We start from the raw sequence: 16,252 nt of genomic DNA, 5'->3' as shown, positions 1-16,252 counted from the left end.
TGTCCTGTGCTGATTTCTTTTCTTTCCCATCTGGGCACCCCATCGTGCTCCTGACAGATTTTATTAAATTGTCCACATTACTGTTGGGAAGACAAAGTCCCCCTTCAGTCTCGGATGAGCTCGGCTGAGATCCCTCTTCGTCTGAAGAAATACAGACACCCTCTGACTCCGAACTAACCGGAGACCGGGACCTGCTAGGCTGACGGGTACTGGCGCTACTTGTCTGCGCCAAACCCTGCATCTCTTCTCGGATAATAGCTCTGACATCTGAGGGAGTCATGATATTTTCCTGCCGTAGAGTTTGCATGATACACTCTGCACACAGTTTTTTGGCATAATCATCCGGGAGGGGCTGCGTACATAAAGCACACTCTTTATGCTTAGATTTGTGTGTCCTTTTCTTAGTCTAGAGGAAGGATACAGGAGGAACATATATCAGCATATAGGAAGAGACTCTTTCAAAAACTCACCCAGTGAAGCTGACAGGTACCGGTTCTGGAGGCGGAATTCGTTTGGTGGTAGAACTCTTCTCTGGAGGTCGGCCACCACTCTTTGTGCTGCTCCTCGTGCTTCTCTCCCTGCTGGGAGAGCGCTGTTGCACTGCGGGCAGGTGCGCTTCGTCGGCCGGTGAAGCCATTTCACACACACCGGCCCGACGCTAGCGCTGCATTTTTAAAACTGCCGCCCATTCTCCTGCCTCCCCGGACCAACCCGGAAGTGCTCCCGCGACTTCCGGGTTAGACGCGCCGCTCTCATCACCATGCGGCAGCCGGAGGCTATTAAGCCGGCCGCTGCAGCGCGCGCGTCCTCACAGTGCCGGCCGGACCAACGGTGACCGGACCCGGACCGTGGATGTTTGGCCAGACGAGGGGGGAGGCTGCATGCAGGGGCTCCCCCGCCGCTGCTTCTGGTACCGCAGCCCCTGCCGTTCCCACAGAAACCGGCGCAGGCGGGTGCATGGCCCAGGGATCCTCTTCATCTGTAGGTAAGCCGGGTCCCTGTAGGAACAGGAAACCTAAACTGAGGAGGAGAGGGGACCGCCTCCTTTTATTCTGTAGGTTTCCTGTTCCTATGGGCGGATCCCTCTCTCTCATGTGGGGTGCTGTCGTGGCGAAGGGTAAAAATGTATTTTACGCAACTTTCTTCCTGCCAACACATTAGGACATGCAGCAGAACTTTCTCCTGCAAATCCTGAATGTGTGCACATAACCTTAGTCCCTGTCATGTGTCCCTCTATTCATTATAAGTACTTGATAGCATCAAAATGAATTTGGGGGTGGGAGAAGACGCTATCATGTAATGAGCATCCTCAGCCACCTCACAATTCATTAAAAGTCGCTGCCAGGATCTTCTCCCACCTTTCAATTCATTATAAAGCATCCTATGCACCTTATCCTATGCACACTATCAGGGGCTTAGCACCCTCCTCCACCACTCAATTCAATTTACATCTTTATCTAATGTCCTCCTCTCCCTCCCCTGTTCATAAGTCAATCATAAGCCCCCCCTTCCTCCCATCCCAATTTCCCATATTCCTCATTGACTTCCCCCCACATCCCATCATTTCCCTCTCACCACCCTCATCATTGCCCTCTCCACCACCCTCATCATTGCCCTCTCCACCACCCTCATCATTGCTCTCTCCACCACCCTCATCATTGCTCTCTCCACCACCCTCATCATTGCTCTCTCCACCACTCCCATTCATTGCCCTCTCCATCACTCCCATCATTTCCCTCTCCACCACTCCTATCATTGCCTTCTCCACCACCCCCATCACTGCACTCCCCATCACCTCCATCATTGCCCTCCCCCATTATCTCCATCACTGCCTTCTCCCCCACCACCTCATTGCCCTCTCCATCCAAATCTTTGTCCTCCCCATCACCTCCTCCATCATTGCCTTCCCCACCACCCCAATCATTTTTCTCCCCATCACCTCCATCATTGCTCTCTCCACCCCCATCATTGCCCTCCCCATCACCTCCATCACTGCACTCCCCCATCACCTCCATCACTGCCCTCCCCATCACCTCCATCACTGCCCTCACCATCACCTCCATCACTGCCCTCCCCATCACCTCCATCACTGCCCTCACCATCACCTCCATCACTGCCCTCCCCCATCATCCCCATCATTGCCATCTCCCCCACTCCCATCATTGCCATCTCCACCACCCCAATCATTGTTCTCCCCAACCACCTCCATCATTGCCCTCTCCACCATCTCAATAATTGTCCTCCCCATCACCTCCATCATTGCCCTCTCCACCACCCCAATCATTGTTCTCCCCCACCACCTCCATCTTGCCCTCTCCACCACCCCAATTATTGCCCTCTCTACTACCCCAATCATTGTTCTCCCCCATCATTGACTTCACCACCCCAATCATTGTTCTCCCCCACTACCTCCAACACTGCTCTCCCTGCCACCCCAATCACTGTTCTCCCCCACCACCCCAATCATTGTTCTCCCACATTACCATCTCCACCACCCCAATCATTGTTTTCCCCACCACCTACATCACTGCTCTCTCCACCACCTACATCATTGCTCTCTCCACCACCTCCATCATTGCCCTCGCCACCACCCATCATTGCCTTCGCCACCACCTCCATCATTGCCTTCCCCCACCTCCATCATTGCCTTCCCCCACCTCCATCATTGCCCTCTCCAATTATTGCCCTGCCCATCACCTCCATCATTGCCCTCTCCACCACCGCAATCACTTTTCTCCCCATCACCAATCATTGTTTTCCCTACCACCTCCATCATTGCTCTCGCCACCACCTGCAAGGTTGCCCTCTCCACCACCTCCATCATTGCCCTCTCCACCACCTCCATCACCACCTCCACCACTGTCTTCTCCCCCACCACCTCCATCATTGCCTTCTCCACCACCGCCCCTAACATTTTCCACACAAACACACCTCCATCATTGCTCTCTCCATCACCTCTACGATTGCCTTCTCCCCACCTCCATCATTGCCTACTCCACCTCCACCCTCAACATTCCCTGCCTGCATGCCTGCCTACACACACAGATACATACACACACCTCTCCGCACGTTCACACACACACACACACACAGCACCGCTCACCTCTCCGCACGCTCCCCCGCAGCATCTTCGTCACCAGCAGCTTCCTCTATCTAACACAGCCGAGCGCTGAATGCTGACATCATCCAGCTGCGCTGCTGTGTCAGACAGGAAACGTAGCCAGCAAGCAGGATGGATCACTACAGCTCCACTCCGCAAATGGATTGGAGCTGCAGGGATCGATCCCTAGCTACCGCACATGAAAGCAATCTAGCTAGGGGACCCCTGAACCTCGGGGCCGCAGAAACAGGCCAGATTGCCCTCAAGTGATAGCTGCCCTGCAAGGGTCCCCCTCCACCTCCGGTGCGTTTGAACGCGCTGCACATGCACTATGTCCGCCCCCTGATTGGGACCATAAAACTTTCAGGGTATGTGCACACGTCAAGATTTCTGGCAGAAATTTTCCTTACATAAACCTGACATTTATGCCAGAAATCCGCATGCATTTTTGGCGCGTTTTTGATGCGTTTTTTCCAAATGCATAGAATAGCGGGAAAAATGTGAAAAAAACCTGCAAAATTAATGAACATGCTGCTTTTTTTTACCGCGATACGTTTTTTTCGCGGAAAAAAAACGCATCATATGCACAAAAATTGCAGAATGCATTCTAAATGATAGGATGCATATGTCTGCAGTTTCTAATGCGGTTTTATTGCGAAAAAACGTGAAAAAAACCTGAACGTGTGCACATACCCTCACACCACTAACCTTCTCCAATTAAGGATTCAGTCTCTGAGCTCAGTTTGTTTATTTATTTAAATGCCTATTTATCATGCCATGTCTGTCCTTACTTCTCTTTTGTTGTTGTTTTTTATTATTTTGTGTGCATATATTTGTGTTTCTTCAGAAACTTTGTTACACCATGCTGGAGGAAAGTTTGGAAAGCTTGCTTTGTAACATAATTTATTTTATTTTTGTTAGACATTAAAAGGCATAATAACTACAAGATTTTTCTTGTTTTTCTCACTGAGAGCATTCTTTTTTTACACGGTACCAAACCCCCTTGTTTTCTTTCAGCAGAGGGTGGTATTACGCTCAGCAGCACATCTGCCCTTCACCCTGAGGCAAGCTGCAGGGACGTTCCGTTGAGATGCTATATAGGGTTATTCCTCTCGTGACTGCAGCATGATATAGTTGGAGGATTACAATCTCTGATAGAAGGAAGTGATATCATCAGACATTCTTTCACAAATATTCTATGAAACATTAAAGATAAGAATCTGCTTTGGTATATGAAGAAATTAGGAACATAACACCACACAGTTACACATGAGCATTTCTGTCAGTTTGTCATGCAGGGTTCTGGGAAAGCTGGGAGGCCAACAGAGAACTGTAATGGCAGCCATATTGTTTGTAAAAATCAGATACCGTATCCATTGCTCCAGCTGCATCCAGACATCAATAAAAGGCTTGTTTCTATGAAGCAGGCAGTGTGCTGGCATTTCCACCCTCTCATTGCCTTGTTACCAGGGCAGCCGTATCACAATGTCATTGTACAGAAGCTTTCGCGCCCGTGCCCTCTATGCCCGATCAGGCCAAAAAAACAAGACACAAAAGTTTAGCGACATCTGCAAAGCATCACTGATCCCCTTACACAATTGGAGGCTGCGTAATTCATTTATTAGGGGCTATGCTGGCAGCCGCCATTCTTGGCACAGGCAGATCAGGGGCCCGAATGATGCCAGGAAACCATGCCAGCAAAAAGCACAATAGTACGGGAGAGGCAGATCGATGCCATGGTCACTGGCACTGCTAAAAAAACATGTTGTCAGTAAACAATCCTGCACTTTTAATTTTACTTAATGCAGAATTTTAATTTTACTTTTTGCAGAAAACAGTCAGCAAGTTGCTGTTAACAGATCCATCATTCTGACTAGGCTTTAATACAGTCAGCATAATGGGCTTGTAAACAGTAGATCATTAATAGTTGTGTTGTCATTACTCCATTCATAGAGTCAAATCAAGGAAAACGGTTCCATCAACAGCAACTTGTTGATAGTTTCTAAAACAGTTTGTCTTTCTCCACTAATCAGAGTGAATGTAAATAAAAATTGGGGTTTGACACGAGCAGTGGAAGAAGAGACCGTAGATGGAGCGCGAGGCACCTTGTAAAGATGTCCTACGCAGAGAGTGGTCCCTTTGTACCCTGCAGAATTCCACAGGCGAAACATCATGGGTTTCCTCCTCCGCCTTCTCTTAGATTGTCACACAAGAGGGTTCATCTTATGAAAAGTCTCTTTGATGAAAAGGGGTTAATGCGTCATTTAGGCTGAGGCACAGACGGAGGTGTCGCCGGTTGGCTGCATTGTGTGCTGCTCTATCCAAACCACAACCTTTCCCTCGTATGTGACGCAAGACATTTGAGCCCATTGATCTCCTCGGGATCTTCCGATATTCCCCTTCCTGTAAATCCTCTCTGCCTTATAGCAAACCAACAGAGGTCACGTAGGCGGAGACTTATCTTAAAGAGTCGGGGCAGGGCTAGACTAATCTTACTCATATCTCAGAGGAGGAAGGAGAACCAACATGTTCAGGGGGCACGGACATCCTACCATGTGCCTTATGGGAGGTCTAATAGGGAAAATTTCGCCAAGCCTTAGCTTCAACCCACCCTCAACTGAAGGCCTCTGGCCAAGACAACCAATGTCCTACCTTGCACTGATGAATGGAAAGAACCCCGAAACAGATGTGAGCAAATGGAGGTTCTGGTTTGGTTTTAGGCAATATGATCCAGAAGAGCTTAGCCCCACCCACATGACTCTTTATAAATAAGGCACCTCCCTGTTTTTTTTTAGTTAAGAGTCAGGTTTCCAGCTATGTCTTATGTGATCTCCATTGGTTTACTGAAAACCAGTGGACCCCCTACTAGTCTCATGTTCCTAAGACTTGTGACCTACAGTAGTCATTACGGAGGACAGAACGCCACTGTCCAGTTTCAGAACTGCCATGGGTAGAGGACTCACTTTACAGCATTGTTGCAAAGAAGATAAACAGATGCATTACTTTGAAATCACAGAGTATGTGCGCATTTACGTAGCGATGCATGCTATGCAGCTCCAATAGGGGCACCCTGCACCCATTATATGCGTCACGCAGAAAAACTCTTCCGGTCCTCAAAGATTTACAAGTTATTAAACAGTTAATAGGATTATGGGGAAATCTCTGCTTTTCTTTGGACACTGGCTGCCATGGTAAGGAATCCTCTTAGCGTGAAGAACATTATTATACCTTTATCACATTTTCTTGGAGAAGCGGCGACCGCCGGGTTTATGAATGGAAATTTCCTCGAGTGACTAACGAGTGCAGGTAATTAGTGCAGATAATTACAGAAGGGTCTGAGCGGCCTGACACCCACAGGCGCGTAACCAGACAATTCCGAGACAGGATTAGTCAGCAGGTAAGAGACCGTCACTAGTCGCAGGATTACAGGTTTCGTCAAGAAAAGACATGGTGGCCCAAACTGGTCAGAGAAACCAATCAGAAGCCACAGTTCACTCCTGACTTGGATAGCCAGGTGCTTCCCCATCAGCGTCACCTGCAGGTGACATGTTGTATTACATGAGGGTAATGTGCAAAGTCGCTATTGGACAGCTGTAGCCATAGCACGGTCCGGAGCTGAGGAGCCCCTCTATAATGACCATCTACTGTAATGGTGAGAGACCAGACATTTAAAGGGACATTGTGAAAATGTAAGCGCATTATTATAGACGAAACACAGTGATATAATAGGAGCGTTAAAAAACGGAAATCACCACGAAGCTCCGACAGGTTTCCTTATTGATATGACAACACATAGGTGTGAGAGTGACGAATGTTCAGCTGAGCGCGCACGACACACGTCATACACCCTGTGATAAGAGCCTGATAATGAAAGCAAACAAAGGCTGCGTGTACCTCAAGCAAGAATCCATCAAGGGCATGAGGAAGGATCGTAATACACTGATCAATATGTATACACCGAAGGTACAGGAGACACTGTTCCCCAAAAATAAAGCCCCATACACATTAGACTAAAGTCATCCAAACCCCAATATCAGCGAGCTCAGCAGTCATTCTAATGTGTATGGGGACCTTCCCACGCCCTCCCAGATACTATGTTTGGGAAGATGAGGATCTGGCAAGTCTGATCTCGAAATGCCAATCCTTTTGTTCTCGGCAAGATAAGACATCACAAGAGATGTCTCTCAGAGAGCACAGAAGCCTTCAGCAGAGCTAAACACTCCTGTCTATGGAGGAATCAGGAGACAACAGTCAGCCAAACCATAGTCATCCAACCACTATCTATACTGTATGGGGGTTTCAGACTGCCTACAAGCCAGAAACGACTAAAAACATAAATACTATAATACTGCCCCCTATGTACAAGAATATAACTACTATAATACTGCTCCTATGTACAAGAATATAACTACTATAATACTGCCCACTATGTACAAGAATATAACTACTATAATACTGCTCCTATGTACAAGAATATAACTACTATAATGCTGCTCCCTATGTACAAGAATATAACTACTATAATACTGCCCCTATGTACAAGAATATAACTACTATAATACTGCTCCTATGTACAAGAATATAACTACTATAATACTGCCCCTATGTAGAAGAATATAACTGCTATAATACTGCTCCTTATGTACAAGAATATATCTACCATAATACTGCCCCCTATGTACAAGAATATAACTACTATAATACTGCCCCTATGTAGAAGAATATAACTACTATAATACTGCCCCTATGTACAAGAATATAAATACGGTACTATAATACTGCCCCTATGTACAAGAATATAACTACTATAATACTGCCCCTATGTACAAGAATATAACTACTATAATACTGCTCCCTATGTACAAGAATATAAATACGGTACTATAATACTGCCCCTATGTACAAGAATATAACTACTATAATACTGCCCCTATGTACAAGAATATAACTGCTATAATACTGCTCCTATATACAAGAATATAACTACTATAATACTGCCCTCTACGTACAAGAATATAACTGCTATAATACTGCTCCTATGTACAAGCATATAACTGCTATAAGACTTGCTTAGGTAAAATTTCCTATGACTATTTACCACTCAGACACCTCATTATATGGACTTCTTATCCTCGTGTATCTAGTCCTGAGTATCTCAGTTATGTGACAGAAGTCCATAGAGCAGACAGATTCTCATCGCTTCCTCCCAGCATCTTCCTCGGCACAATTGGACTCACCTTTGAGCTTGCTATATCAAAACAGAAGGCAGCATCATGTTACCTGTCTTGTTCAGAGCTCCCCCACTCCTATATTGCGGTGTGATTATTGCAGCAGGACCGGTCGGGTGGTAACCCCACTGAATACTGCAGTGACATCAATAAGTTTGGGCAGAATTCCCTTTCTGCAGTTTTCACTTGGCACTCTCTGAATTCTCACTGCCCTTGGGGTTCAGTGTGATTTATGTCATGTACATGTTAGTAGTACAGAGACGACACACCCAAGCAATAGAGAATTGGCGCAGTCGGCAGATGTAACTGGGAAGGAAATGATTATGTGTTCTTCTTCACTTCTATAGTTGCTTCTACTCTAGTCACAGCCAAAGCTGCATTTATTCTACCATCCACTGCTCACGGAAATAAACTGCAGTTTTGCAAGCTAAAAATGAGCCCTAAACCAGAGAAGCTCTTACGCTAGCAGAAACATTTTGAAAGCAGCTCTGGATATAACTGGAGAAGACATATAATGCAGTATCTGCATAAAAGTAAATTTATGTAAAGTCATGTTAATTTATACAACTGCTTTTCAAATGTGGAATTACCCTCTATCTAGGCGAAATCACCTGTTACATAGAAAAATATTTAGGATTGAGAGTCCTCAGTAGTCGAGCAAGCTATGGAGTCTCCTCAGGTCTCTTCATCAGAAGAATGCTTCGGATTTTGTGTTATTCTATGTCTGATGAAGAGCCCTGAGGAGTCTCGAAAGCTTGCAATTTGTTACTATCTTTTCAGTTAGCCATTAAAAGGTATCAACCACTGAGGACCCCCAATATCAACCACTGAGGACCCTCAATATCAACCACTGAGGACCCTCAATATCAACCACTGAGGACCCTCAATATCAACCACTGAGGACCCTCAATATCAACCACTGAGGACCCTCAATATCAACCACTGAGGACTCTCAATATCAACCACTGAGGACCCTCAATATCAACCACTGAGGACCCTCAATATCAACCACTGAGGACCCTCAATATCAACCACTGAGGACCCTCAATATCAACCACTGAGGACCCTCAATATCAACCACTGAGGACCCTCAATATCAACCACTGAGGACCCTCAATATCAACCACTGAGGACCCTCAATATCAACCACTGAGGACCCTCAATATCAACCACTGAGGACCCTCAATATCAACCACTGAGGACCCTCAATATCAACCACTGAGGACCCTCAATATCAACCACTGAGGACAATCAATATCAACCACTGAGGACAATCAATATCAACCACTGAGGACTCTCAATATCAACCACTGAGGACCCTCAATATCAAACACTGAGGACCCTCAATATCAACCACTGAGGACTCTCAATATCAACCACTGAGGACCCTCAATATCAACCACTGAGGACTCTCAAATGTAAATATTTTTCTATCTACTGGCTAACACGATACCAAGATATTTATCTTTCTTGTTATAAGACAATCGAGAAGAGAAAGGGTTAAATTCTCAAAGATAAGATTTTTTCCACTAGTACATGAATCATCCTCTGCAGCAGACTCACAGTGATCAGCCAGCACCAGCAGCCTCCTCCTCTCCTGCTATGTCAGGATCAGACATGTGGGCCCACTGGGACTTAACACATGACCCCGAGGTCTGTATGACCACCCTGATGGCCCACTCAACAGAAATACAACACATAGGTCTGCCAAGGATACAGCGCGCCAGTGCTGGGTGAGCCGTGTGGTCACTTCACATCCAGGAGATCCGACTATCATGTACTGTAATAATTACCTATTACTGCTTACTTCCATCACCTATGCAATCGTAAGGAAATCCTGAAAACGTGACCTGTTGGTGGGTCTTGAGGACTGGAGTTGAGAAACACTGCCTTATATAACAGCAGCGGCTCATCGTCTATTACTGCTGACAACCGTTCTGTATATCCTGTGTGAGGGGTTGTCAGCCCCGCCCCTGTTGATGACATCACCGATATAAAACTTTTCTATATATCCAGGAACTGTAAGGATTTACGCTACACCTGATACACCCACATCACAGACAGATTTGGGGTACAAGTGGAGGACAGACCACAACAGAGGAAGTTGTAGTGGCGATTTATTGGTTGTCAAATTTTCTGGAAATTGATGTTAAAGAAAAATTCACTTAAGGGCACCTATCCTCCAAATAAGTGGCTCGCTTCTGGTAATAGGCCCTGTTCACAAGCACATGGGAAGTCATACTGCACAGTGCTGACCTCATTTGGGGTCGCACCGATGAGATCTGAAGTGTAGGCTAGACCCCTACAGGAAACCAGAAGCACATCCCTGTACTACCACCGTGTGCCCGGGCCCGGCTCCTGCTGATCTGTGCCACCGCCACATTCGGCTGCTGCATATAACGTAATAATGCATTTTTGGAGTCCCCATAAATAATAATGCCACTTAATAGCCCCCTTAACAAGTAATTGTGTCTAAGACCTCTGGTAGAGCGGAGCAGGCATACATGTGCCACTTAGCGACCCCCCATTTCAGCACTTCCTATAGATATGCCATATGTCTAAGATTTGAGCTCTCCTGTAATAAATAACAGCTGATCTATAATTGATTGCTTTGGACTAGGTCAGGTTTGATATGAGGCCCATTGCTGTGATAACTCATAATCAATAGGATGTGATATCGCAATTCTTTTTAAAGGCGCCATACACTTAAAAGGCTAATTCCACGCTTATTACATAATGGCTGACACCACGGAGGGGGTGAGTCTGGATCGCTGCCCCGCTATAGATCTGATCACTCTCAGACACAGCAATTCTACTGATGGAGATGCTAATTAAGCTATTCTGGGAAAGTGGAGCTTCCCTATAAGTGCGGGTCTAAGCCTAGCCTCCATATAGCAAATGACCACACTGTATATTTAGGCCTAATTTTAGTCCCAATGTCCACGGGTCACATAGAGAGCGGCAATGAGGGTGAGGTTAGGAAAGTAACGCACGCCCTAATTACAAGTCCTGGTATCTAATGAGCAATGACAATACCCCACAATCACTGAGCAATCTCTGGACCACACACAGGACAGGAGCAACTGGGAAAGGGACAAATCTCCACGGCCCTGCAGACAACAAGACACAGTCCCATGTCAGCCAGATCTGACCTCTGAACCCATAAGAACCTACAGCAATATACAGTCAATGAATAGATCAGTACGGTGTATGCACATTATCTTGGCTCCAACCAGACAACCTCCAGAGCAGAACTCCGGCCGCAGCCTCCCCCCCCCAGAGCAGAACTCCGGCCGCAGCCTCCCCCCCAGAGCAGAACTCCGGCCGCAGCCTCCCCCCCCAGAGCAGAACTCCGGCCGCAGCCTCCCCCCCCAGAGCAGAACTCCGGCCGCAGCCTCCCCCCCCAAAGCAGAACTCCGGCCGCAGCCTCCCCCCCCCCCCCCCCAGAGCAGAACTCCGGCCGCAGCCTCCCCCCCCCCAGAGCAGAACTCCGGCCGCAGCCTCCCCCCCCCCCAGAGCAGAACTCCGGCCGCAGCCTCCCCCCCCCCAGAGCAGAACTCCGGCCGCAGCCTCCCCCCCCCCCCCCAGAGCAGAACTCCGGCCGCAGCCTCCCCCCCCAAAGCAGAACTCCGGCCGCAGCCTCCCCCCCCAGAGCAGAACTCCGGCCGCAGCCTCCCCCCCCCAGAGCAGAACTCCGGCCGCAGCCTCCCCCCCCAGAGCAGAACTCCGGCCGCAGCCTCCCCCCCCCAGAGCAGAACTCCGGCCGCAGCCTCCCCCCCCCAGAGCAGAACTCCGGCCGCAGCCTCCCCCCCCAGAGCAGAACTCCGGCCGCAGCCTCCCCCCCCAGAGCAGAACTCCGGCCGCAGCCTCCCCCCCCAGAGCAGAACTCCGGCCGCAGCCTCCCCCCCAGAGCAGAGCTCCGGCCGCAGCCTCCCCCCCCAGAGCAGAACTCCGGCCGCAGCCTCCCCCCCCAGAGCAGAACTCCGGCCGCAGCCTCCCCCCCAGAGCAGAACTCCGGCCGCAGCCTCCCCCCCGGAGCAGAACTCTAGCCGCAACCTCCGGAGCAGAACTCCGGCCGCAACCTCCGGAGCAGAACTCCTGCCACTTCTACACCCAGGTATCCCTGTCCTGGCCCAATGTATCAGTCACAGAGGATGCCCACACCGGATACATTGCGCCAGCCACTAGGGCAGGACTCAGGACAGGTCACCACCAGATATAATGAGGTTTCCACTAACAGCAAGCAGAGATAGTGAAGAACAAAGTCTATTACAAAGTTGCAGAGCTGATCAGAAACCCCAGACGTCCTGAGCTCTAGTGGGGATGGGGGAGTGGGTATAGCACGCATTACCACTTTGTGGGACCCCAGGTCCTATACCAGAACTACAAGTCCCAGCATGCTCCGCTCACCGCACCACACAGAACTCTAGAGGTATGTTTATCAGTATTCGGAAAAATCCAGCTGCAGGGGTCACCTATACCCCAGAGTGCACTGCTCCCCCCACACAGAGAGAAAGCTGCCGGCACGGCCGGGGATACTCACTGCAGCCTGGTACCGGGATCAGGGCGCTGCGGGAGCCGGCGGGTCAGAGCTCCGGGCGCACAGTCCGCTCATTGCGCTGCTCTACTCCGCTCTGCCAGGCTGAGGCTGCTCCACTGTCCGCTGAGTGCAGATCTGGCGCCCCTGCTGGTCACACTGTGGAGCTGCATTCTCAGAACACCAAACACTAAGAGAATTCAGCGCCCCTGCTGACCAAACTGGGGAACTACAAGCTGAAGACAGACCACCAAACAGGTGTATGAGGCTCAGCTGTCACTGAGGCTTAGTCACTGTCACTGTCAGCTTAGGCTACTTTCATAATAGCGTTGTTTAATGTACGTCGCAATGCGTCGTTTTGGAGAAAAAACGCATCCTGCAAAGTTGCCTGCAGGATGCGTTTTTTCTCCATAGACTTTCATTAGCGACGCATTACAATGTATTGCCACACGTCGCATCCGTCGTGCGATGGATGCGTCGTGTTTTGGCGCACCATCGGCACAAAAAAAATTACATGCAACTTTTTTTGTGTGTCGAGTCCGCCATTTCCGACCGCACATGCGCGGCCGGAACTCCACCCCCTCCTCCCTGGACCTTACAATGGGGCAGCGGATGCGTTGTAAAACTGCATCCGCTGCCCCCGTTGTTCTTTTTTTTCCGCAGTTTGCGTCGGTACGTCGGGCCGACGCAAGTGTGAAAGTAGCCATAGTGTCTTAGGGTCTTATACAATATTGACGGGGGGGGGGGGGGGGGGGGGAAGGGGGGGGAATATACTGCTGAGATGTTATATCTATGCCTATCACGCGTGATACTGTTTGCTGAACTGTGTATCTAATCCTATTGTGTGTGATACTATCTGCTGAGCTGTGGATCTAATCCTATCCTGTGTGATACTGTCTGCTGACCTGTGTATCTAATCCTATCCTTTGTGATACTGTCTGCTGAGCCATGTATCTAATCCTATCCTGTGTGATGCTATCTGCCGAGCAGTGTATCTAATCCTATCCTGTGTGATGCTATCTGCTGAGCCATGTATCTAATCCTATCCTGTGTGATGCTATCTGCTGAGCAGTGTATCTAATCCTATCCTATGTGTTACTGTCTGCTGAGCTGTGTATCTAATCCTGTCCTGTGCGATACTGTCTGCTGAGCTGCTGTGTATCTAATCCTCTCCTGTATGATACAGTGTGCTGAGCTGTGTATCTAATCCCATCCTGTGTGATGTTGTGTGCTGTGCTGAGCTGTGTATCTAATCCCATCCTGTGTGATACTGTATACTGAGCTGTGTATATAATCCTATCCTGTGTGATACTATCTGCTGAGACAGGTATCTAATCCTATCCTGTGTGATACTGTCTGCTGAGCCTTGTATCTAATCCTATCCTGTGTGATACTGTCTGCTGAGCTGTGTATCTAATCCTATCCTGTGTGATACTGTCTGCTGAGCTGTGTATCTAATCCCATCCTGTGCGATACTGTCTGCTGAGCCGTGTATCTAATCCTATCCTGTGATACTGTCTGCTGAGCCATGTATCTAATCCCATCCTGTGTGATACTGACTGCTGAGCTGTGTATCTAATCCCATCCTATGTGATACTGTCTGCTGAGCTGTGTATCTAATCCCATCCTGTTTGATACTGACTGCTGAGCTGTGTATCTAATCCCATCCTGTGTGATACTGTCTGCTGAGCTGTGTATCTAATCCCATCCTGTTTGATACTGACTGCTGAGCCGTGTATCTAATCCCATCCTGTGTGATACTGACTGCTGAGCTGTATATCTAATCCCATCCTGTATGATACTGACTGCTGAGCTGTGTATCTAATCCCAGCACACACACACACACACACACACACACACACACACACACACACACACACACACACACACACACACACACACACACACACACACACACACACACACACTGTATATAACACTGACAGACATGGTTGTCAGCTTCTCACTGGTTTTCTTCCTTGTAAATCTCTCCCTCAATCTCTGATCCTTTCCATCTTGCACTGGATGGCGGATCTGCAGGTCATTGAGATCCATGTTTTCCCTATGGAAGATCCCGCCAGCTTTAATGCCGCCATATCCTACATCAGTGCGCACTTAGCGACATCCCAACATACTAGATTTGCGGCACATTTTGGCTTGGTTGCAGCATGTTTACCATCACCCCTAGTTTGTAGGAGGATGGGAGGTGTAGTACTTCCCTTCCCCCCTTTGATTATTTAGTGATACTGTAAGGGGAAACCTCTCCATCCCTATCTGTACTCACTCCTATTAGCACTTAGATTAAAGGGAACCTCAGCCTATAGATAATCCCAGAGCTGTCTCCTGGGGGGATTAGATGCTGCCTGTCAATCCTGTCTGCAGATTTCTTCCACAAACGACTAAAGATTCTGTGTGTGGGAGAATAAAAGAATATTCTGTGATCGGAGGCGCGAGGAGAGGAGACGGGGGAATTAATTAGCGCTACACATCACAAGAGAAACAGAGATAGATCAGAGGCGCAGTGAGGCTTCCGCTCAGCCAAATATTGAGACAGCTGCCCTGTCCCCGTAATAGCCCACCCGGAGCAGAGTGATCTGTGGGTTCCTCCCTGGCATTAATGTCTGGGCGATCAATCATTTTATAATTATGGCACAGAATAGATAGATAGATACAGAGGTCCTCGTAAGTTTGTAAACAAGTCCAAATGTTCCAAATTTCTGCATAAATTTGACGGAAAACTACATTAGATTTTTACACAAGTCTCAAAGAAACAAACCAAGCAAATGGGTCAACCAATTAGACTTTGCTTTTTTTTTAAATCAGGAAAATTATCCAAAATCACATCTGTGAGTGGCAAAAGTATGTGACCCTTTATGATTAGCAGATAATTTCACCTTCATATTAAGAGTCATGTGTTTTGAATCAATGGGATAACAAATCAGATGTGAGTGGGCGACCTGTTTTATATAAAGAACAGGGTTCTATCAAAGTATGGTCTTAGGCTACTTTCACACTTCCGTCTTTATAAAGACGTTGCAATGAGTCGTTCTGTGCAAAAAACACATCCTGCAAAGTTGCCTGCAGGATGCGTTTTTTGCACATAGACTTGTATTACCGACGCATACGTCGTGCACTGGATGCGTCGGTAATTGGCCGACTGTCAACACAAAAAAGTTCATTGTAACTTTTTTTGTGCGACGCGTCAGCCATTTTCGATCGCGCATGTGCGGCCGAAACTCCACCCCCTCCTCCCCGGAACTCATAATAGGCTGTGGATGGGTCTGAAAACTGCATCCGCTGCCCTCGTTGTGCGCTATTTTGCACAACGTCCGTCGGTACGTCGGGCCGACGGTTTGCGACGGCCCTGTACCGACAGAAATGTGAAAG

General features: G+C 48.2%; 1 protein-coding gene across 4 annotated transcripts in view; it reads right to left on the bottom strand.

Moving 5' to 3' along the window:
• The window catches only part of LOC138662255 (dual specificity testis-specific protein kinase 1-like), a 52,936-nt gene that overhangs the window by 28,434 nt on the left and 8,250 nt on the right, over window positions 1-16,252 (bottom strand). Inside the window, exon 1 of one of the 4 annotated variants that reach the window (XM_069747639.1) lies at window positions 12,872-12,987. The exons of 1 other annotated variant lie outside the window; for it this stretch is intronic. In XM_069747639.1, the coding sequence (XP_069603740.1) occupies window position 12,872 (1 nt within the window). In that variant the 5' untranslated portion in view covers window positions 12,873-12,987. Of the gene's footprint in view, window positions 1-8,380; window positions 8,489-10,121; window positions 10,243-12,871; window positions 12,988-16,252 lie in introns of those variants that run through there. 2 more of the 4 variants (XM_069747642.1, XM_069747644.1) reach the window with 2 other exon arrangements.

The sequence above is a fragment of the Ranitomeya imitator genome, chromosome 2 (assembly GCF_032444005.1).
Source record: "Ranitomeya imitator isolate aRanImi1 chromosome 2, aRanImi1.pri, whole genome shotgun sequence".
In the NCBI taxonomy this organism is placed as follows: domain Eukaryota; kingdom Metazoa; phylum Chordata; class Amphibia; order Anura; family Dendrobatidae; genus Ranitomeya; species Ranitomeya imitator.
This window is presented reverse-complemented; position numbering and strand designations above follow the sequence as displayed.